The sequence below is a fragment of the Cygnus olor genome, chromosome 15, assembly GCF_009769625.2.
Source record: "Cygnus olor isolate bCygOlo1 chromosome 15, bCygOlo1.pri.v2, whole genome shotgun sequence".
NCBI classification, from domain to species: domain Eukaryota; kingdom Metazoa; phylum Chordata; class Aves; order Anseriformes; family Anatidae; genus Cygnus; species Cygnus olor.
In genome coordinates, this window is record NC_049183.1 from 17,234,827 (window position 1) to 17,257,569 (window position 22,743).

Sequence of the window (22,743 nt, forward strand, 5' to 3'; positions counted from 1 at the left end):
ATCACAAAATCTACCTAGAATCACAACACAGGTGGAAGCAAGTGACAAAGAATCACGTGTGTGAAACTTGGCTTTGATCAGTTTATGTTCCTCGGGGATGTATGTTAATGATAGCCAGTTCAAACAGATTTTCTGACGACGGCAACATGCCATCACCACGCTGGCAGCTACCCGTGAAATGGAAGAGGCTTACCAAGCGTATGGGCAACAGTACGCCTGCTACCCACATACAAGATGACCTGGCCTATGCCTCGGAATGCGCTTTGATGCATCACGCTCGCTTTATCAGTCAGTATACTGCAGAAAGCCAAGAATTTGAGGTAGCCAGTGTGGCTAGCAGTTAAACTGTTTTCCTCTGAAATATCTTCAGTGAATCTCAATTGAGATGATATTTCAATCCACCCTAGAAACCCACTCCTTCAAGTCGCCACCACCGTTAGTCAGTGCAGTCCATGCAGAACTGCGTGCCTTATTTCACATACGTACAGAGTCAGAATACGCTCGATGGCAGATCGAAGCTGGGTAGGAATAACCGACATGCATCTTCTTCAGGAGCTGGCCTGTTTTCAAATTCCTGCAGTTGGTGGAAAGACAAATTCTGACTGCATGTCCATCCTCAATCTGGTATTTTGTAACCATAGCTGTAAGCCTACGCACTATGCAAGACGGACAGTTTCGGCTTCACAGAAACCAAACTAAAACACAACAAGAGGCCGCAGGGAGGGATATAATGAATCGGACATAAAAGCAAGTGGAATTGTAGCAGCATAGTTCATTCACTACCTACCTAACTGCACACCAGTTAAAGTGCCACAGTAGGCCCTTTGACAATTATCATTTCACCGGTAAATCAACAGCCAACCAATGCCACTTGGTAACGTCTGCAGCTGTCAGAGCCACCACTTACACCCGCAAGCTAAATCGTTTAATTGCATACGAAATACTGACCAAACAACAATGCTGTTCACTGCAGTGGTGCCGACCAAGGCATCTTTCACTCCTTCTACTTCAGCAAAAGCTAAAACGGTTTCTTCAGGGGGCATCAAAGTCTGTCCGTGCTTGCTCCTGAACAGCAGATGCAAGTAAGTGAGAACAGGCGGCCAAAACAGTAGGTTCTACATTCAGCACACCACCAGAAAGAAGAGGAACCAACACTTTTCTACATCTTTTCTTCCAACTGCCACACCGAGACCAGACCAAACCAGAAGACTCACCTTCCTGTCTCTGAAAACGATACTACTTCCACTTCCTGCTCTTGCATGCTTCTGCTGCTGCTGACCAGCCTCCTATCCTTCAGCCCAAGAACAGCTTTTATATTCCCAGTTTTTACTAGTGATTGCTTGAATGAGTCATTCTCAGAAGAATAGAGCAAGAGCCTAAATTAGGAGAAAAATATGCAAAATGACAGAAGGAAGCAAAATTCAAACATACCACAGCATATAAAAATAAGCATATGCTTAAACAGTCTAGCACCTCTAGGGTGAATAAGCAAATCTTTTCAGTTGATTTTTAGAAATCCCTCCCATATTTTCCAACTGTTAAAGCAACTGAGAATGTGACTCATTAGTAAGAGACAATTTCAACCACCACACAAGAGGAGAGTTAAGCTGCAGCTATTCAGGGTGCAAAGCACTAGTAAGAAATAAATACGGCACCTTATTTCTCCAATCTCCAGATTTCCCAGTGCTATACAGATGAGATTACAGGTGTCCAGCAGAGGAATGATCTGTATTACAGGAACCTAGAATAGCAAACCAAGAATACAGCGTCACCCACAATGTTCCTCTTCCTTTGACTTCACTCCCATTTTCTAGAGTGTTCCACGTAAAATTACATGGGGCAGAACGAATTTTCAGACCCCTCTGAAGAAGCACACTTAGATGAACAGCTGAACTTTCGCTGAACGTTTACCTAAGCAAATAATCCCTATTGATATGAATCAAAAGATGTCTGCAGGGAGCCTAAAGATAAGAGCACAAGAGAGAGGCTGCAGTGCAGCCACCGTTCAGTACACGAAGTTATCAAATTCCAGCAGGTAACATGCAACCATACAAACCACTGGCCTTCTGCATCAGCAGCATAAATCACTGCCCTCTCTTGCCTGACGCAATGAAATATTTACGCCACCTAAAGAACAAACCTTGTATCCGAGCCTGCAAGCTCCCTGTATCTTGGGAATTAACACACCGGTGCAAGGAAGTTGTTCTAAGTTCTAGAAATTAAGGTTGTGTTCATACCTCTCCAAGCTGCCAAGTATAGACCTTTCCCCAGTGGTCGGGTGCCAGAGGTTTCCACAAGGAAACTGAATTCTCACAAGCAGTCACCACACACAGCTCTCTGCAGCCCGCTGCTTCCCACCACACGGTGCTCACGTCCACAGCACAAGAACTTGAAGAATCCTGTCCAAAATAAAACAGTGCTGGTTTTCTTCTGATGGATATGGTTGTATGACATGAAGGTCCGGATTGAAAAGTTTGCTTGTGGTGACTCAGCGTGACGAGAATTTGAGGCTAATACTTAATTCTCAAGATGTTTGTTTTTGACTAAAGTGCCAGTAAGGCACCAAGGAAAACAAACCTGGTGGGTTGCACCCTCTGAGCAGTGAATAAATTAGCTCACTTCACAAAAATCCCTTGTCACCGAAACCAAAAGGGTCCCCACTGAGCTCAGAGCTGGAACAGGGCTGGAGGCACCACGGCACAGCCACAACAAAGCCCGAGTACCGCCTACCTGTAGTCCTGCGCTTGCTTCCCTTACTTCACACGCAGAAGACAGGACTTGCGGTTGTACAGACTGTTTAAATCTGAACAAAGCGAGGGCATTCTCTTCTGCCCCGTAAGAAAGTTTTCAATTTCAGCCATATTATTGTTGGCTGAACCCACAGGGTTTCTTCTTGAGCAAAACTTTGTAGTTTAGCTTGGAAAAGCTAGAGGTGACCCAGCCCCCTGCGAGCTCATTTGGAATTCTCTTGGCTTTGCCACAGATGTTGCTTCCTTGCCTGCTAACCCTGCTCTACCCCCTGCAAGGTAAGAGGACAGTGAAAGGGCCCCAACACAGGACGAGACGGCTCAGCTGTGCAAACAGTCCTGGGCAAGATTTGCCTCGGTCACAGCACATACAAGCAAGGCTCTGTTCCAGAAGGCTGTGAACATCGACACACGAATTTGGCAATGCTGTAGTCCCCCTGCCCTGCAAAATTTGCTCCTTACTGGGTTACTTAGTCCCTGAAATGGTGACAAGAGGCCACGGGACAGGCACACTAGGGATGCAAGGACTAAGATCATTTTACCTGGGGCTGAAGAAAAATGCAGCAGTTCTGTTTGTTAAGGTACTTGCATGTGTTTAGAGATTTGTTATTCAGAAACAATCAATGAAATCCTTCCCCAGTCAAATGGACATATACGGGAACCTAGCCTTTCAGCATGCTTTACCACAAGTGAAGACAGAACTGATTAAATTAGGCAGCAATCTGGTTTTTTGTTTTTTTTTTTTTCTTCCAACTAGCCATCATGCATTTTTATTGCATTTTTGTTAAACTTCGTATTAAAGAGATGCTACTGACTCAGTAAACAATTGTCAAATGTTATCCTACCTTTAGCTTTGAAACAAACTGCAAGTTCTCTTCTGTCAGGCCATCAAACAGTACTGGAGTTGACTGTTCTGCTTCATTTTTTTTCTGCACAAACAAGTAAAAAATTAAGATAAATTCAACTTCAAAAATTACATTCGGCACTTGCAAGAATGAGGCAGAAATGTAAATTCACTTTGCATGCAGCAGAGAGCTGTGATAGGAACACCTTTTTGTACTTGCATGCCTTTGAAAAATAAGAGATCCCAGACAGGTTATGCCGTTTTCACCTGGAAACTGTTTTTAACACCACTTTGCATCTCTCAGACCCATTCTCACTGTCAGAGACAAGTCATTTTTTCAGCACTCCTTCCACATGTTGGACATAGGAGACAATCCTAGCTGAAACTATTCGTTAAGGTAGACCAGCATTACACGGGTGCCAGAAACCTTTTGTTCATACACACGTTCCGAATGTGAGCACTGCCACCCACATCTCCAGTTTTATTAAGTAGGATTTTAAAGAGTTTGCTCTTGAGGTTAAAAGACCTTTAGGCAACAGATGAAAACTAAACACTTAAAAACTCAGCTAAAAGACCGGCAGGGCTGGCATGCAAAGAGGCCTTTCCTCGGAAAGGTGAGACTGTGGAAGAGGGGACTCACCCACAAAACTAAGGCTTAGTACCCTTGGCAAAGAGGCCAGCTTGTTACCTGTTCAGGAGATCTGCAGGATCTCTGCTGTTTGCTCTGTGATTGCTGACGCTTCTCCAAGGCCACAGCCTCCTCTGATCTATTATTAGGATGTCTTTCAGCTTCTAAACGAAATGTTGTACCTTGTCCTTCCTCTTGTCTAGCAGATCCTGCACCACAGCTGTCCAAGTGCAGTGGAATGGCAGAGTCTTTGCATTCCCTATCATCCACGACCTGGGCAGGTGCTTCTTGAGAGGAACGCAGGCTGACTTGCAAAGGAGGTACAGAACATGTACTGGGGAAGAGCTCACTGCATACGGATGGTAGAACAGCTGGGGTTGCACCCAAGACAGGGAAAACAGATGAGGAAATGTGAGACTCGGGCTGAACGGGAGCACCAGTTGAGATAGTCCCCACGGGAGTAAATAGCAATTCATGTGTGGAAAGTTCCATCTTGGAAGCCGGGCTTTCCAAGCGAGATGACTTGGGCGACCCACTTTTGAGCAGTGAAATCAGATTCCTTTTGAGCCCTTTTTCTTCTGCCTTCATTTCTGCAGCTTGCACGTCCTCTGAAGCCAGACCATGCCCAAACACACTAGGAACAAAAGCCTCCAAGTCATTCACAGGGGAAGATTCACATTTCTCAAGTTTTAATAGTCCAAATTCCTCATCAGGTAGATGAAATTCTTTGATACCCAGTTTGGGGACCAGCCACTGGTGACTGCGGAAGGAAAAGAGAGAGCTGGAAGTACCGGCGTCTGTAGCAGGAAGACCAAGAGAAGCAGTACCCTCTGAATCCATTTGATGGCCAGGTCCTCCTTTGCTCTCATCTAGACAAACACAAGAATTCAAGAGAGAACGTCACATCAGAACATGAACAGCAACTAGCTGTTTCAGAATTTCTCATCTAGAGTGTCATCTGTTTTCCAAAAAAAAAAGAACCATACCCATCTTAACACGTGGAAGTGGCACTTTCCTGGAAACACACTATTCCACAACTGCTCTGCATCAAGCCTGCAGCTAAAATATCACTGCCAAAGACAGTCAAAACTGACTGAGTGCCCGACCAGTTTGTTTGGGTTTTCTCCCAACATTTTCTCTTTCTACAATATTCCTGGACTTTCAGGTATACTAATCTTTGTTTCACACTTGTCAGCGCTAAAAAAAATAATCACTAATATGCAGACTCAGTTGGACAAACAGAGATTTACATCCATTTACTGGAAAATCAGGTAGAGTGGGCACAACATCCACTCCAAAAGGAAAGGCAGCTTACGAAGTTCCCAGCCCTACTCCTTATCCATGCACAGCCGTTCATTCTCTGTCACTGTGCTGAGGCAGAAATTTCTGGAATTGTGCAAGGAACACGGGCACCACAATGATCTAAATTTTAAAAACAACTTGTAAAGAAAAAAAATAATTAACCCATATCAGACTTTCTTGAATAAAATTAAGTGGGTGCAAACAGCAATGCGTGAACTCACTCATCCGTTTCCTTGCCTTGCTCTTGGGCTCTAGTTTTAGGGAGTGCTTGTATTTGATGAAATACCTTTGGAGGCTTGACTGTCTCTCTGTCTTGCAGAGGAACGCAGGGAGCGGCGCGGAGGGACGTTAATTGCTGGAAGCTGTTCAGCCCCGCAGGCTGCTTGCACGTGCTGACTCTTAACATGTTCCACCGGAGATTTATCAGACTGACACACACTTAGCTTGCGTTCCAGACCACCTGTGTGGCTGACAAAAGTTTCGTTCCTTGGGTTTGGAGAGTCACTTTTCTGCAGGGGATTTTGAACCTGTTCTAAAAGAGTCTTACGGCATTTGCCAAGTACTTGGCTTCCACCAGGAGGATCAGCACTTGTTGGCTGTATCACAGCAGTTGCTCCAGACCCAAGAGCTGCAGCAACAGACAACCGTCTCTCTTCCAAAGATGACTTTTCAAGATTAGCTTCACAGTTTTCCTTCTCACTCGGATACTCATTTGATAGCGGACTACTGCTTTCCCTTGGTGTTATGAGATGCAAACTTTCTACAGGTTCCTGTGACGTTTGATTCACAAGAGGTTTGCAGGCAGGCTTTCTTCTTCCCTTTTGTTTCCTCTGCGATCGCCTCTGATCTCGCTTTGTGCTTGTGATGCTGCTTTGAGAAATTGACCCCGGTGAATTGCTGCTTCCACTGGATGTAAGAAGAGTTTTCTGAGGACTACTTGAATTCACTGGATCATTTTCCGTACAAAGAAAAGGGAAAGGCACAACTGCTGACTCCAAATCATTTTCAACCGTTTCTTGGGAGGGCTGATTTGAATTGGCATCTTTCTGCTTGCATTTACTTCGCTGACCTTTCTTGCTCCTGCCCAGCTGGCTAAGAATTACAGCATCAAGGTCCACTTTCCTCTGGCAATTAGACATGCGTCGAGTTGTCCTGACATAGTATTCAACCGGAAAGAGAAGCCCCTCAACCATCGTGCAGGAACTCAGTGCACTTTCAGGAGCTGTTACATTTTCTAGATGAGAAAGTCTAGACTGAATTTCAAGCTGTTGATTCTCCAACAGTTTCTCAGCATTGCCCAGAGCAAGATCTGAAGGAAAGGCATTTAAACCACCAGTGTCATTCTCATTTCCGTCATGGCTTTTGCTCTCCTTAATTATCTTGTTATTTCTGCCAGGGGGCAATACTTCATTTTCTGACGTTAAACCCAAGAGCCTGCGTAATTCTCCCTGATCTTCGCGTATGCTCTCACTGTCCGTTTGTTTTACTACCCTGAAAGATTCTTTTCCACCATCAGCACCGGCATCAAGTAACACAGATTCACCATTCTCTGAACACAGCTGTGCAGGTTCACGGTTATCGGATGTGGCCACAGCACCTGGGGGCTCAGGCTGCCAGACATCACTGCTGTCCCCCGGGACACAGGGCAATAGCTCAGGCACCCCCAGAGGGAGACTGTCTTCAAGCACGTCTTGTAGAACTCCCAATTCAGCATCTGGAGGAGTTAAACTGTTTCCTTGCTTCCCCACGGTTCCTGGTCTGGACTCGCTTTGGGCATTCGCCTCAGTGCTTGAGAAACTGCGCTGCCTGAAGACTGGTGACCGAAGTTGCTCTGCCCTGCCAGTTTGATTTTTCACCGTTTCATCAGCCTTGATTCGATGCACACCATGCACCGATTCCCTTTTCTCTGATACCAGAGCCTTTGTCCTCCTCCTCCTCAGCTTCATCATGCTTCTCAAGGTTTGGGTTTTTTTCTCCGCAGTTGCAGGCCTCGAGACTCCACAGCATGCATTTTCCTGGCGAGCCTGTATGCTTTCTGCCTGTGAGCTGTCCTGCAAACTAACTTCATTACTGACAAATTCAGGAGCGTGTTTAGGTGTGACAGAAGTCTTCCTCTCTGTGCCAGGAGCCGAGCAGGTTTCAGTCGGTAAGGGACAGGTTTCGTGTTTGTCAGCACTAGCAGACTCGCTATCTCTGGAACCTGTTGGAAAAAATCTCACATGTGTAAAGCACTCCCAGCAAGGTCACACCCCTGGAAAACATCGCACAATAAAGCTGGACGACCTCGGAGAAGTGAGAGACCGGGACCTTACAGTCACGACCGGCGAGCACCAGCGGACTGGCGAGGAGGGGAGAGGAGGGGAGTTACTGCGGAGGGAACGACCTCCTCCCCTTACAGCTTAGGGCCGCCAGAGGGGCCGCCCGCCGAGCACCGCGGGCAGCGGACGTGTCAGGACGAGGCGAGCCCGAGCTGGGGCGGCTCTGGGGGCCGCGGGGCACCTCCCGGTCCTACCTGCGGGGCTGCGCCGCCCCCCCGGCTCCTTGGGCCGCCGCGCTCCGTCCTCCGCCGCCCTCCTCCCGGCGTGGCTCCGGGCCCGCTCGGCTCGCCGCGCCCGCTGGGGACACACGGGGGGAGCGGGGCTCGGACCGGCCTCCGGGCACCCCCCGCGGGCCCTGCCGGGCCCGGCCCCGCTGCCGGCCGCGCCGCCGCCCGCCCCGCTCACCCGCAGCCGGCTGACGGTCTCGCTGTACTCCCGCCGCAGCAGCGCCAGCTTCTCCCGCAGCTGCGGGACACGAGACCGGCGGGTCGGGGCTGGGGGGCGCGAGCCGGGACGGGCCGAGCCGAGCCGAGCCGCCTGGGCATGGCCCGGGCCCCGGGCCCGGTCCCGGTCTCGGTCCCATCCCGGTCCTGATCCCGGTCCCGTCCCGGTCCCGGTCCCGGTCCCGATCCCGGTCCCATCCCCGTCCCCATCCCCGTCCCCGTCCCCGTCCCCGTCCCCGTCCCCAACCCCGTCCCCGTCCCGATCTCGATCCCGGTCCCATCCCAGTCCCGGTCCCGGTCCAGATTCTGGTCCCGGTCCCATCCCAGTCCCGGTCCCGATCCCGGTCCCATCCCCGTCCCCGTCCCCGTCCCGGTCCCGGTCCCGGTCCCGGTCCCGGTCCCATCCCCGTCCCCACCCCGTCCCCGTCCCCATCCCCGTCCCGGTCCCGGTCCCGATCCCGGTCCCATCCCCGTCCCCGTCCCGGTCCCGGTCCCCAACCCCATCCCCGTCCCGATCCCGGTCCCGATCCCGATCCCGATCCCACTCCCGTCCCCGTCCCCGTCCCCGTCCCGATCCCGGTCCCGATCCCGATCCCGGTCCCATCCCAGTCCCGGTCCCGGTCCAGATCCTGGTCCTGGTCCCATCCCAGTCCCGGTCCCATCCCCGTCCCAGTCCCAGTCCCGATCCCGGTCCCATCCCCATTCCCACTCCGTCCCCGTCCCCGCCCCCATCCCCATTCCCATCCCGGTCCCATCCCCGTCCCGGTCCCGGTCCCGGTCCCCAACCCCATCCCCGTCCCGATCCCGGTCCCGATCTCGATCCCGGTCCCATCCCAGTCCCGGTCCCGGTCCAGATTCTGGTCCCGGTCCCATCCCCGTCCCAGTCTCGGTCCCGGTCCCATCCCCATTCCCATCCCCGTCCCCATCCCCGTCCCGATCCCGGCCCCGGCCCCGGCCCCGTCCCGCCCCGCCCCCACCTTCTCCCTCTCGGCTCCGCTCAGCGCCGCTCCCGCCGCCGCCTCGGCCATCGCCGCCTCCTCCCGTGCCCATGGCAACGGCGCCGCCATTGGTGGCGCCCGCGGCGGAAGCGGCGGCCGGCGGCGGGAAGTGACGCGCCGGAAGCGGGCGGTGGCCGGGCGGTGGCCGGGCGGAAGCGGCGCGGCCATGGAGCTGGGCGAGATGCTCTACAACAAGTCCGAGTACATCGAGACGGTGCGGGGCGGCGGGGGCGGCATCCCCTTCATCCCCGTCTTCATCCCCCTCAACTTCATCCCCCTCCCCCTCATCCCCCCCCCCCTCCTCCTCCTCCTCCCCCTCCTCCTCCTCCTCCTCCTCCTCCTCCCCCTCCCCCTCCTCCTCCCCCTCCTCATCCCCATCCCCCTCCTCCTCATCATCCCTCTCCTCATCCCCATCCCCCTCACCCCTCTCCCCTCGTCCCCGCAGGCATCGGGCAACAAGGTGAGCCGGCAGTCGGTGCTGTGCGGCAGCCAGAACATCGTCCTCAACGGCAAGGTACGGGCGGCGCCGGGCCCGGCTCCAGCGCGGCGCTGGGCACGGTGTCCGGTAACGGTGCAGGGGCAGCAGCTCACTGACCGCTCCCCTCCCTCCTCCAGACGATTGTCATGAACGACTGCATCATCCGCGGCGACCTGGCGAACGTGCGGGTGGGGCGGCACTGCGTGGTGAAAAGCCGCAGCGTCATCAGGCCACCCTTCAAGAAGTTTAGCAAAGGGTAAGAGCGCTCCGTCCTTTGCGGAAGCTGAAATCTGCACGCTTAGAACGGTCCAGTTTGGCTAATTCCAGCCCCGTTCAGAGGGATGGGTTTCCCTTGTAACGATTTTATGGTTAAGTCCCTCTACACCTGCCTTCTCAAATTTGCAGCTTTGCCTTGAGGGCTAATGGTCCGTTCAGACTGTGATGTGAAACGGCTGTGATGTAGTTAAATAGCGAAGCAAAGAACACGTTTCACTCGTTCTTCGCTTGTTTGTGGTGCCTTCCTGTTGTTTATCCGGGCCCCCTTTTAGAAATATCTGAGAAAAGACCGGTTACTGTTCAGTCTTCCGTAGCATCGAGTCTGCCTCTGGTTTTCCAGCTGGACACAGGAGACTGCAGTGCAACTTTGGGCCTAACAGTCCGTACGTTGTGCCGCCTGAATAAATGACTCTTCTGTCACAGGGTCGCTTTTTTCCCTCTCCACATTGGTGATCATGTGTTCATAGAAGAGGACTGTGTTGTCAACGCGGCCCAGATTGGCTCCTACGTCCACATAGGCAAGAACTGTGTCATTGTGAGTGCTCTTTCTCAGTCTTTCCTTGAGTCTCTCGCGTATTGTTCAGGCTTTGTAGCGGCAGAGGAGAGGTATGCGTACCAGCCGCCAGGAGCGAGCGTGCTTACTGCGTGCTGTTCCATCCTTCGCAGAAAGCGGTGCTCTTGATTTCGCTGTTCTGAGGACGGCAGATACAGCTGAGCACTGTTTGGAAAACCGGTCCCAACAGCATCGTCCCTAATTTAGGCACCTCCTGAACAGCCGTTGTCCCCACGGCTCATGGGCCTGTCCAGGGGAGGCGGCCTTTTCACAGAGCACGGGCGTAATTGTGTTGCTGTGCGAACAATGTGAAATAATCAAGGTCTCTGCTGAGCTGCAGAAAGCCTTGCTATGTTACTGCATGACCTGGGTTCTGGGTGCAAACTGACAAATTAACGTGCAGTTGCAAGTGTGTGTGTTAGTCAAGAGCCAAAGGACTCTCTTCCTCAGGAAAAAATGGGTTGATGCAGTCCCTCAAGTACTGTTGGGAAGAACATTCAGGGTAGAGATCTATTTGCGTGATCCTGTATGCAGAATGTATTTTGAAGAGTTAAACCTGTTGAAGCTTAGGTAACTTATAAGGACTAGGCAAAAGCATCTCGTATTTTAAGTACGAGTTCTGTCTAACTGGTGTTTTAGGGTCGTAGATGCGTTTTGAAAGACTGCTGCAAGATCTTAGACAACACAGTGCTGCCTCCCGAAACAGTGGTCCCGCCTTTCACAGTCTTCTCGGGCTGCCCAGGTATGCTCCCTCTAATCTTACTTGTACGTAAACGTGGATAAGATGGATATTCTTACCTTAAAACAAGATTGCTACGGCAGAGACTCCTACTGGCATTTTGTACCTAGCAAGGAAGGCGTAGGACGCTCGGTGAACTGAAAAGTCACGGTTTGACTTGTGAACCTCGCTGCTGTGCTGTGTGTTCGGTAGGTGGTGTGTGTTCACTCAGAGCGATCCTGCCGTGTCGTTCTGCGCGAGAGAAGAGCCCGTAGCTGCTCCCGCGGTATTTCCTTGCAGTTCAACCAAAGTAGCTGCTCTGAACGTCGAACGTAAGCTCATTTCTGCTTTCTCGTGCAAGAACACCGATGGTCACACTCTTGTTCTTCTTCCAGGACTCTTCTCTGGTGAACTCCCGGAGTGTACCCAGGAACTCATGATTGACGTTACAAAGAGCTATTACCAGAAGTTCTTGCCGCTCACCCAGGTCTAGTAGCCTATGCACCGCGTTTCAGAGCAGGAAAGGCGCGTAGGAGTATTTGGGGGCAGGGAGAGGAGTTTGTTCCGAGAGTCCAGGGCGTGGCCCTCTGCTGTTCCTGACCCCTCCTGCGAGCGTTCCTCAACACTAAGGGTCTGGCCACGCGGTGCCCTGGGGAAGCTGCTGTGTCTTGTTGTGTACCCTTTGTATGCTCATTTGAATGTAATTCATTCCATGTTGTCTGAGTTGTGTCATTAAATGTTCTGGGGTTAGGAGAGCTGGTTCTGTTCCCTTCGGGGCAGCACCTCCACGTTTCAGCTGGGGAACGAGGCCGAGCCGACAGAACATACTCTGCAGCCAAAGCCTGTCTTTCGTGTCTGTTCCGATCCTGACCCAAAGCCAAGTGGGTTTGCCTCTGCTAGAAGCAGCCTCCGTTCTAGACCAGCGGTGCTGTGTGGCTGATGGACTTGTCATAGGCAGATATTCACCACGGTTCATTAGAGGCAATGCTTTCCTTCGGAAAAACATTTGCTGATGTACAGGCCTGTGTTTCGAGGTGGATAGCGTCTTCCTTTTCTCCCTGTGACCGAGACTCTCTCCTGTGGGGACAGGATATCTTTCAGCGTCCTGTGATTGGCTTTAGAACTTCGGGTTGACACTGAAACTATCTTTAGACGCCTTGCCCGTGTCCTGGTATTGGCTGTGACAGAGCTAATGTTGTTCGCAGTAGTTTGTTTGTTGCTGTGTTTTGTGCTCGTGATGAAAAACAGCGTTGATAACACGCTGCTGTTCTAGCTGTCGCTGAGCAGTGCTTGTGTTCGCTCAAGGCCTCCTCTTTCTCGTCCCGCGCTGCCATCGAGCAGCTGGGGTTGCACAAGAAGCTGGGAGGGGACACAGCCAGGACAGCTGACCCAGCCTGGCCACAGGGGTATCCCGTAACGACAGCAAGCTCGGCAATAAAAGCTGGGGGCAAGAAAGGGCGAAGGGGACATCTGGAGGTACGGCATCTGTCTTCCCACGTCGCTGTCAGACGTTGCTTTCTTCGAAGCCGCTAAATACCTGCCTGCTGGTGGCAGGGTGAATGAATTCCTTATCTCGCTTTGCTTGTGCGTGCAGCTCCTGTTTTACCTCAACCAGTGAGTTTTCTCACTTTTCCCTTTCTGATTCTCCCTCTCGTCCCGCTGAGGGGGAGTGAGCGAGCTGCTGCGTGGTGCTTGGCTGCCTGTTGGGGTTAAACCACAGCAGCCTGACAGGACGCTTCTTAGCTCTTAGACACCGGTGCGGTGCTCTTGCCCATCATGCAGGGTTAGGATTCTCTTTGCTGATGCACGTTCTTTCTCCTGAACATTGCAGACCTTAGAGAGCCAAAAGGCTTTGGAAAGAGAAGTACCGTGCCACTCCCAGAACTCAGTGCAGCAGAAAGTGGGGAGTTAAAAGCAGACACTGGAGGTGGGTGAGAGAATGCTGCAATTGTCCCCATTTGTTATCCAGTGTATATATTTGCAGAAAGCTCTTTGGTGCTTCTTTGCGTTACAAAACTGAAGGTAGAAATTCAGACGTCGTGGAAAGTGAACATTTCATTTTGGACAAGCAATACAGCAGGAATAATTCTTCCTGGGAACGGCTGTATGCAAGTCGGAGACAGCTGACGCTTGTGGGTACCTGACTCGGTACCAAACAATTGGCCAAAAGTGAATTTGCCTACTCTGTCCGTGTTAAATCTTAACGTCAGCCCTCTGTAACTCCTAAAACTGGGGCTCCTGCATGTTGCAGTGTAGCAGCAGGGGGCCAGAATGCATTTGATAACGCAGTAAGCATACAGCTGGGAGATCAGCAGCCCTGGAGCCTTCAGCTGCTGTATATAGTGCAAAGTACTGATACCCCTCAAATAGCAAACAGCTGTACAAGTGCTCAAGTGTGTAGTGACTGCTGTTAATCAAATGTAAAACCACTGTCTGGTTTGTTTGTATTTTTACTGTACAGAAATTAAAGCCTCTTAAGTTGTTCAAGTAACTCAAGGTTGTGACTTTTCAAACCAAACTTGAGACCAGTGAGGTTCCTGTTGTGCCTGCGCACATGCGCCAGTCTCTTGGTCTGACTACGACAGCACAGTGTCCGTGCGTTGAAGAAGTGAAGTGCGGCGTGAAACAGCTTCCGCTTCTGTGTCCGAGCTGATGACTTTCACCGGCAAATCATTCCAGCGTTGCCGGTTCGTAATGCCTCTGCTACAGCACGACTTTGCTTCTCGTCTTCATGCTGAAGTGCGAGTGCCAAAGCCACCATGGTGACTGCGCGGTCCTCCCTGCAGCACTGGAACTTCAGACGCACCTATTTGGTACAGAGGCAGCTCCCGTAGCGCTGCTTCAGGCATTTGGAAACGGCCTGCTCTTGGAATCTGGCCGTTCCAGAGGGCGTGACCCCTGCAAGAAAAGCGGGAGCTGGAGCTAGCTTGTGGCAGGAAGCACGGCTGGGACAAGAAGACAAAGGGGTTTTTTTGTTGAAGCTGCGAGAACTGGGCTGAAATCTCCGACGCAACAGATCAGTTAGGTCACCTGCCTGGCTTCAAGAGAGGTAAAACGTTTGCTGGAAGCCCAGCTCCAGCAGGACAGTTGTGTCACCTAGTCCCGTACTGGCTGGAGCTACCTGTTCCGTGACAGCTGTGCTCCTCAAGCCTCCCCTGAAGCGGGAGCGCAGACAAGCGCAGACGGCAGCTGTGCTCTTTCTGTGATCTTCTAGGCCGGGGTTATGTCCGTGTGAAAGGCCCAGGCTTGCCACTTTTTGTGGGTGGAAAAAATATCCAGTTGCAAGTGTTCTTGTACTACGTGTGTACTATAGGCAGCTTCCTCACTGACTGCAACTTCGAAAAATATTCAGTTCCTCCTGCCCAGAATCTTACCGGCCCTTGCAAAAGCCCTTTGCTGTGAGGGGCTATAGGAGGCCTACTCGGTCACAAGGCCTGACGGGTTTTGGCATTCCCACAAGATTTTCTGCGGGTCGGACATGTAGGTGTTTATGCTGCCACTTGTGGGCACTGCTTGGCCCCGTTAAGTGGCCGTCAACCGTCTCTCGAAGCGTGGGAAGCAGCAGTGTACCTGGTCAGGGAGGGCCCGTGTTACCGTGTGTGCTGTGTTACCGTGTGTCGCTGCGGGATTTCAACACCACGGCCCTCTTCGCCGGGATTGCTTGGTTAAAGACCACCGAGGGGCAGTGCGAAGCTGCGCTGCTGGACTGGGAGGGGGCAGGAGGCGGCGGCTGCCAAATTAAGGGAGGCGAGTCTGAGAGTGGAGTTGGGATTGCTGGTGGAAAAGTCTCAGAATGATGCGTTTCCACGCCCGCTCGAGCAGCACGGCTGCAGTGCACTGAGGGGTACGTAGGTACACAGACCGTGACGCATTTCTCAGCCTGCGCTGCCATCCAGCGGGTTGCCAGCCTTCCTGCCTTAATTAAAACCTGTTTTGTTGTCTCTATCAAGGTGGCCTCTGCCAGGGTCTAAAAAGTCGCCACCGAAGATCCCAAACGCCCAGCAGCGTTAACATTCCGTAGATTTGGCTACTCTTTCCTGTCCTCTGAAGCATCCCTCTGACCCGGGCTCACCTCTGCGCCGCTGCCAGCTCTCTGGAAAGATGGAGCGCGATGAGGCGGCAGCATGCTGCTGCGGCCCCTGGCGAATAGTTGCCTGACGTCAACGTGCAGCGCAGTGCAATAAAGCGTGACTTCTCACAGCGGGCTTTGCTGCGTAGCTGTAGGTGTGGGGGAAGCACTCTCGGGGAGGGAAATTCCTTCTTTCAGGAATCTTTTAGAAGTGGTCGCTTCAAACACTACGTCCCGTGCTTCCCTGGTCCCATATGCTCTATTCCAGTTTGCTCTGACCGAGGGTGGCGGGCCATACCGGTCACTCTCACGCAGGGCGTTGCGAATCCTCAGGAGCATTCAGCTGGGGCTTCACGATGCTCCTCTCTTCCACTTGGTGTCCACTGTCAGCTGCTGGGGGTTGTAGGGTAGGTGCTAACGCTTTGTTTCAGAACTGCGGCTGCTAAGTACAAGTTGTGGAGAGGAGCTGCTGACTGTTGGAGGGCTCTGTGGGAAGGCCGCGAAGGCGACGAACTGGTTCAGCGGAGCCTACGTCTGCTGTGCGTGGAGCAGAATTTCCTGAGGTGGTCCGATGCCATCAGAGAAATAACAGTTTAAGTGTTGGCTGCCTGCCCTAGTGATCGCAGGGCTCCTTGTTTGGTCTCTAGGGCACCTGGTGCTCTGCACTCGCAGGCAAGGGCTGGACTCTGAGCTCCCCTGGGAAGGTGGCTGGCTGGAGCGCGCAGCTAGCCTTTGGCTGTTGGCACATCTGCAGTCCCCGAGGTCCTGGCAAACTGCGGAAGCACAGGGCGTGCTGGCCAGGCGTCTGTTCTTTCCTTGCTGGGGTAAAAGAAAGCTTTCGTTAACGGGGAGGGGAAGCCGTAGGAGAGAACGGTCCTCTTTCCACTTTCAGTCGGGTGGGACCGTGCGTGCCTGGGGGGGGAAAGCGAGCCCGCGGCCGGGGCTGCCACAGCTGGGTCTTGCGCTGTTCTCGGTTATTTTCCGTCGCCGTTTTCTTCTGCGGCAGCAGGCAGCAAGGTCAGGTTAGGGGCTGGGAGCGTGAAGTTTACTCAACAAGTGACACGAGGCTACGAGAGCGAGCCCTGCGGGCCCTGGCGCGGGTGACCTGCCGCGGCCGTTCTCCCCGCGGCGCCCCTCCCGACGCCCGGCGGGGCCGCCGCGCTCAGGCTCGAGCGGCGAAGCGTCACCCGGGGCGGCAGGGGGAGGCCGAAGGTGACGCCGGGAACGGGTGGGGTCCTACAGAGCCGGAGCCGTCGAAGCCCGTCCCAAATCGTCCGGGTTCGGCGGCGGACGCGGCGACGCGCTCCGTAAGCGGGCCCGAGCCGTGCCCTCGCCGGGCGGCGCCGCCGGAGCCCGCGGGGAGGTGGCGGCGCGGAGCCGCCTGGCGCGGGGGGGGCGCGGGGCAGGGCCCTGCGGGGCGCCGCGGTACTCCCGCGTGGAGCGCTTCGGGCCGGGCGCGGGGGGGGAACGCGGCCGGGAGCCGCGCGCGAGCCCCGGGACGGGGACGGGGACGGGGAAGGGCCGGGGCCGGGGCCCCGCACCGCCGCCCGCTCCTCGTCCTCGGGGGGGGCTGAGGGGGGGCGGTGCCGGCCCCGGCCGCGCCCCTTTAAGGCGGGGGCGGGGCGCTCCCATGGTGCCCCGCGGGGCGCGGCGTGGATTTTAAATCCTCGCGGCCAATGGGCAGCGCCCGCGGCCCGTAACGCTCGGCGGCGGGGTTTGAATCCGCCGCGCGCCGCCGGCACCGCGCCGACACCGGCACCGCACCGACAGCGGCACCGCACCGCCTGCACCGGCACCGCACCGGCACCGCACCGACAGCGGCACCGTCACCGGCACTGCCTGCACCGGCACCGCACCGGCGCCGCCCGATCCCCACCGGCGCCGCCCGCACCGCGCCGCTCCCGGCCCCGCTCCCCCCGGCTCCGCTCCGCTCCTCCCGGCCCCGCGGCCCCGCTCCCGGCCCCGTCCCGCTGCAGCCCCCAGGCCCGCGCCATGAGCGCGGCGGGCGGGCGGCCGTCCCGGGCGGCGGTGCCGGCGGAGGCGGCGCGGGGGGGGGGAGGCGGCGCGGCGGCGGCGGGCGGCAAGGAGGTGCCCAAGGTGCTGGTGGACCCGCGGACGCGGCGCAGCTACGTGCGGGGCCGCTTCCTGGGCAAGGGCGGCTTCGCGCGGTGCTACGAGCTGGCCGAGGCCGAGAGCCGCGAGGTGTTCGCGGGCAAGGTGGTGCCCAAGTCGCTGCTGGTGAAGCCGCACCAGAAGGAGAAGATGTCCATGGAGATCGCCATCCACCGCAGCCTGGCGCACCGCCACGTCGTCGGCTTCCAGAGCTTCTTCGAGGACGCCGACTTCGTCTACGTCGTGCTGGAGCTCTGCCGCCGCAGGGTGAGGGCCGGGGCCGGGGCCGGCTGCGGGGCCGGGGGGCCCCGGGGGGCTGGGGGTGGCGCACCCGGTGCTGACCGTGTCCCGCAGTCGCTGCTGGAGCTGCACAAGCGGCGGAAGGCGCTGAGCGAGCCCGAGGTGCGCTACTACCTGCGCCAGACCATCCTGGGCTGCCAGTACCTGCACAGCCACCGCGTCATCCACCGAGACCTCAAGCTGGGCAACCTCTTCCTCAGCGACGACATGGAGGTGAAGATCGGTAGGTGCCACGACGCCCCGCCGCGCCCCTGCCGCCGTCCCGCGGCGAGGACCAGCCAGCCGCGCGCTCCGTGCTCACGCTCCCGTCTCCCTCCCCCTCTCTCCCCGAGGTGACTTTGGCCTGGCCACCAAGGTGGAGTACGACGGCGAGCGCAAGAAGACCCTGTGTGGGACTCCCAACTACATCGCCCCGGAGGTGCTGGGCAAGAAGGGGCACAGCTTCGAGGTGGACGTCTGGTCCATTGGCTGCATCATGTGAGTAAGCGTCTCTGTCTGGCTGTGGCGCCTGCTGGGCGTGAGGCTGGGCAGTCCCTGCGATCTAGGTCTCATTGGCCCCGCGAGGTCTTGGTGTGCGCTGGAGCTTTGGATTTGTTGTTGCCAGAGCGCCTGCCGTGGCTGAGCACTGCTGCCAGCCTGCACCTGACCTCCCAGGCGCTCTGCGCACACAGGTATGTGTGCGTGTCTGTAGACTCGTGTGCTACGCAGCACGGCTGTCTTGAGGCCTTTCCCCAGAAGTCCTCACTTCTAACTGGGGCTTTCTCCAGATCCCAGCTTCCCTTTTCACGGCAGGCAGGAACCAGGGACAGTACGTATAACTGCCAGCTCTGTTGTGCTTACAATGCCAAGCGTGTTCCCTCTGCCCAGAAAATTGCAGGATGTACTTATGGTGGGGTTCCTTCTGCACACGAGTCTTGTCTCTTTGCTGGCTTATGTAAAACTGATGCGTGTCTTTGCCTGCAAACACACAGGTATACTCTGCTGGTGGGGAAACCGCCTTTTGAAACCTCCTGTCTGAAAGAAACGTACATCCGAATCAAGAAGAATGAGTATACTATTCCCAAGGTACGATGCTTCCCACGGGTGGGTCCGTTCACCTGGCAGCCATTCTTGCATCCTGTTTCTGGCACTTCAGCGGGCTCTCGCCTAATGGCGAAGCAGCTCTTATTGCAGTGTGCTAGGAGGGGGTTGTCTCAGGTGGCGGTGGAATGAATCTGTAGGGCCGGCCCCTTCCTGAGGGGCCAGCAGCACCTTCTCGATTCAGAAGAAAATCTGAGCTGGGCGCTTGGCATGCGGCGTTAGATGGATTTGCTCAAGTCCAGCCACAGATGAGGCCTGGGCCAAGTCCCATCTCATCCTGCTGCTGTCAGTTTGGTTTTGCTAAAGACAGTTGAATTTTAGCTTTGAATGCTGACGGAAAACCACTCTCCATACCTGTGTAACTGTTTCCCCAGGCTTGCATCCTGCTTGCCTGAGCAGTACGGGAGCTCTGCTCTGAGCAGAGCTTTGCCTGTGTTGTACACCCAGCGCCTTTGCTGCTAGCATATGCTTGTCCCCTGACCCTTGTCTGTGAACTCTGGCTCTCTCCTCTTAGCACATCAACCCTGTAGCTGCTAACCTCATTCAGAAGATGCTAAGGTCGGACCCTGCCACGCGCCCAACTATCGACGAGTTGCTGAATGACGAGTTCTTCACCTCGGGCTACATCCCCAGCCGCTTGCCCACCAGCTGTCTCACCATTGCGCCGAGGTTTTCAATCGCTCCCAGCGGGCTTGAACTGAACGGGCGAAAGCCGCTGACTGCACTCAACAAAGGTAAGTGCAAGCGAGGACTATGGATGCAGCACTGGATGAGAACCTGCCTGGCCTCCAGCAGCATCCAGACCCATCGGTGGGGAACGTGGTGCTGCCTCCCGCTATTCTCCCAGTTCTTACGGAAACTGGAGCATTTTGTGACTGAGAGTCCTTGCTCTTTACCCAGAACCAAAGTAGGGATGAAGTGCTTGCACTAGCTTCAGCTATGTGGTATATGAGGGGTTTCTTACAGCTAGGGTAGGATGTAAATCTGGTGCTTTTAGAAACCTACTTCCTGGTCACGCCTCCGCCATCTTCTTTTTTGGCCCAGGACCAGACAGCCCTGCAGTAGAGAACTTGCCTGAAAAGGAAGATGTAGCTGGGCTGCGGGAGCTAGGAGACACTGTTGGCTGTCATTTAGCTGACATGTTACAGCAGCTGACTGCAGTCAACTCAGCCAAACCCTCCGAGAGAGTGGCAGTCAGACAAGGTGAGTCTGGGGACAATCCCACAGGCACTGGCCTTCTTGGATAACTTCTGTCATTCTTATGCTGTTGTCTGAAGTGAGGATACCAGCTGACCTCAACTTCTACCTGGAAGGCTGAGAAGCAATGTAGAAGCTACTCACCTTCCTCTCGGCCTTGCTTGCTTGTTGTGGTGCACAGGATGCTTTGAAATGTCTTCTAACAAACTCCTTTCCTCTTTGCAGAAGAAGCTGAAGACCCAGCCTGCATTCCCATCTTCTGGGTTAGCAAATGGGTGGACTACTCAGATAAATATGGTCTAGGTAAATAATATGGTGGCAGTACTTCAGCCTTTTCTAATTTCTGAAGCAGCTGGAGGATGCTCTGATTTGGGCATGGTATAGGTCTGGTTCTTTAATCAAGTTATTCTAGTGGGGTGGGGTTCAAGACCACTACCAGGAACGTTACCAAACACTCAGTGAATCCAGAGTAGCTGTCACTGAACATCCACCCTGGCTGCTTTAAGAGTGGCAAACAGCCACGTGTTGCATGACCCCATGCATCCAGGGTGGCTGGACTCGCTCTGCAGGGAGCACGTGTACTCAGTGTGGGAGTTAAAGTTGCTTCTGCAGCAGATGATGCAACAAGGGAGGATGACAAGTCCAGAGGAGGAAAAGTGCCTCCTAGACCTTTGTAAAGAGGAGGATCTTTAGGCTCGATGGGGTACCTGTCGGGGAAGCCCTAGATAACACAATCCTCTCCCTCTGTATTTCATATAACCGGGGGTCCCATGCATGTGATGGTCTAACAGGCTCCCTTTTGAACTAGGTTATCAGCTGTGTGACAACAGTGTTGGGGTTCTCTTCAATGACTCCACTCGTCTCATCATGTACAACGATGGGGACAGCTTGCAGTACATCGAGCAAAACAGCACTGAGTCCTATTTCACTGTGAGATCGTATCCCTCTGCCTTGAACAAGAAGGTCAGTCCTGGGGACAGGAGCCCTCGCTGGTGGGTGGCTGCTCCTGGTGAGACTTCTGCCAGCCATATTGGGCTTCGCTGCCGGGTGGGCTCTGCAGAGAAACATCTATGACTTGGAGGTGCTTGCGTTCTGCAGGCTTCCTCTTGGCTGGTAAAATGTGGCCTGAAAGAGAAACACTGGCTGCCTGCGCTGTTTATTTCTAGTTACTAACTGAGGCTCATTTATGAGCAGCTTCACAGAAATGAGCACTCACAAGACTTATGTGGACTGAAGTGCTCAGCAAAGTGAGTCTCAAGTATCACCAGAGTTAACTTTGTTGTCTGAAAATTTGCATAAACTTGTGCAGTGACCGCTCAAACTCTGAAAGACATAAGGAGTCTCTGGGTCTGTGATAGCAGCCCTTGCCCTCCACAGATAGCAAGGGTCATCCTCAGCCTGTCTTTCATAGTCTCTTCTATCTGCAGATAACACTATTGAAATACTTCCGGAACTACATGAGCGAGCACTTGCTGAAGGCAGGTGCTAACATCACACCTCGGGAAGGAGACGAGCTGGCACGTTTACCCTACCTCTGCACATGGTTCCGGACTCGTAGTGCCATCATCCTGCACCTCAGCAACGGCACCGTGCAGATCAACTTCTTCCAGGTGAGGATGTTGCTTTGACTCTGCCAGGACTGTAGCTCTAGCTGATCAAACAGCGCTGCTACACACAGCACTATGTGGTGAGACAGCGATCCCAGCAGGGGGCTATAACCTGAGATGAAGCTTTGCCCAGTGAATGTAGCACTGGAAAGCTCCGCGCTCTGCTTGCTGGTATCTAAACCATCCGGTGACTCGTAACTTGCCATGTGGCTGTTTGCTCTAGTAGAAGTTTCACCAGGGAGCAGTGTGCTCAGGATTGACGCTGTGTTCTCTCCCTACAGGACCACACCAAAGTCATCTTGTGCCCTCTCATGGCTGCTGTCACATATATAGATGAGAAACGGGACTTCCGCACGTACAAGCTGAGCCTCATTGAGGAGCATGGATGCTGCAAGGAGCTGGCCAGCCGACTACGCTATGCTCGCACCATGGTGGAGAAACTCCTCAGTTCAAAGTCTGGCTCAGCCCGTGTGAAACCCTCTGCTTAGGTCTTGGTCTTGATGGAATCAACATCTGTGCCGAACTGGCCCAGCTGTGGACAGGGAAGTCTGTTAGCATCCCTGCTTGTACTGTAACCTGCCATCACATAGCTGGGCTCCCGCTCCTGGGTATGGCCTAGCTGCCCCCAAGGGAGCCCCTGATGCTGTGAGGAATGGTCCTGTGTTCACTGTGAGCGGTGCACAAAGGGGCTTCTTGCTCCTCCCTCCCCATACAAAGTCTATTTTTTTTAATTACATATATAGTCTTTTTTCATAATTTCCAAAAGCTTGACTCAAAACAACCCTCTTGTTGGAGGTTCTTGGGCCTTCTAATGAGACAAAGTGTGGGGTTCTCCCCAGAACTATCATGTAAGTTTATTTGTACGTCTGCCTGATGCTCTGGGCTCGTTCCATTTTGTAGCAGCATAAGTAAGATATTTAATGTGCCCCAGTTGGGACTGAGCAGTCAGCCTTTTAATACTGAACTTGATCTACATGAAAGGTAAACTTTTGTATATTGCATAACTTGATTAAAGATTGTTTGCTGTATAGTGTCTGGCTTGTCTTGACTCCCTTTGGCTCCTTGTAAGAGAA

At 54.0% G+C, this 22,743-nt stretch overlaps 3 protein-coding genes across 5 annotated transcripts; 2 read left to right on the forward strand and 1 right to left on the reverse strand.

Annotated features, from left to right (window-relative positions):
- Positions 1-6: 6 nt before the first annotated feature.
- PALB2 (partner and localizer of BRCA2) lies at positions 7-9,368 on the reverse strand. Of its 2 annotated transcripts, XM_040575172.1 has the most exons (11): positions 9,260-9,368; positions 8,245-8,304; positions 8,034-8,136; positions 5,808-7,721; positions 4,280-5,088; positions 3,593-3,676; positions 2,238-2,399; positions 1,656-1,741; positions 1,215-1,376; positions 949-1,065; positions 7-574 (listed from the first exon to the last, which is right to left on the reverse strand). In XM_040575172.1, exons 1-11 carry the CDS (start codon positions 9,347-9,349, stop codon positions 475-477), a joined length of 3,687 nt encoding a protein of 1,228 aa, XP_040431106.1. In that variant the 5' UTR covers positions 9,350-9,368; the 3' UTR covers positions 7-474. The 2 variants fall into 2 exon arrangements, with proteins under 2 accessions (XP_040431106.1, XP_040431107.1); XM_040575173.1 differs by lacking the exons at positions 8,034-8,136; positions 8,245-8,304 and having other exon boundaries at positions 9,260-9,367.
- DCTN5 (dynactin subunit 5) lies at positions 9,260-15,505 on the forward strand. 2 transcript variants are annotated; one of them, XM_040575175.1, is made up of 7 exons: positions 9,260-9,494; positions 9,726-9,794; positions 9,896-10,014; positions 10,458-10,569; positions 11,227-11,329; positions 11,701-11,792; positions 13,137-13,792. In XM_040575175.1, exons 1-7 carry the CDS (start codon positions 9,447-9,449, stop codon positions 13,215-13,217), a joined length of 624 nt encoding a protein of 207 aa, XP_040431109.1. In that variant the 5' UTR covers positions 9,260-9,446; the 3' UTR covers positions 13,218-13,792. The 2 variants fall into 2 exon arrangements, with proteins under 2 accessions (XP_040431109.1, XP_040431108.1); XM_040575174.1 differs by lacking the exon at positions 13,137-13,792 and adding an exon at positions 15,256-15,505 and having other exon boundaries at positions 9,265-9,494.
- Positions 15,506-17,366: 1,861 nt separating this feature from the next.
- PLK1 (polo like kinase 1) lies at positions 17,367-22,698 on the forward strand. The gene is made up of 10 exons (XM_040575177.1): positions 17,367-17,753; positions 17,841-18,009; positions 18,119-18,263; positions 18,758-18,851; positions 19,381-19,600; positions 19,911-20,069; positions 20,289-20,366; positions 20,872-21,026; positions 21,491-21,673; positions 21,952-22,698. The coding sequence occupies exons 1-10, from the start codon at positions 17,367-17,369 to the stop codon at positions 22,156-22,158; spliced, it is 1,797 nt and encodes a 598-aa protein (XP_040431111.1). The 3' UTR covers positions 22,159-22,698.
- The last annotated feature ends 45 nt before the right edge of the window (positions 22,699-22,743 follow it).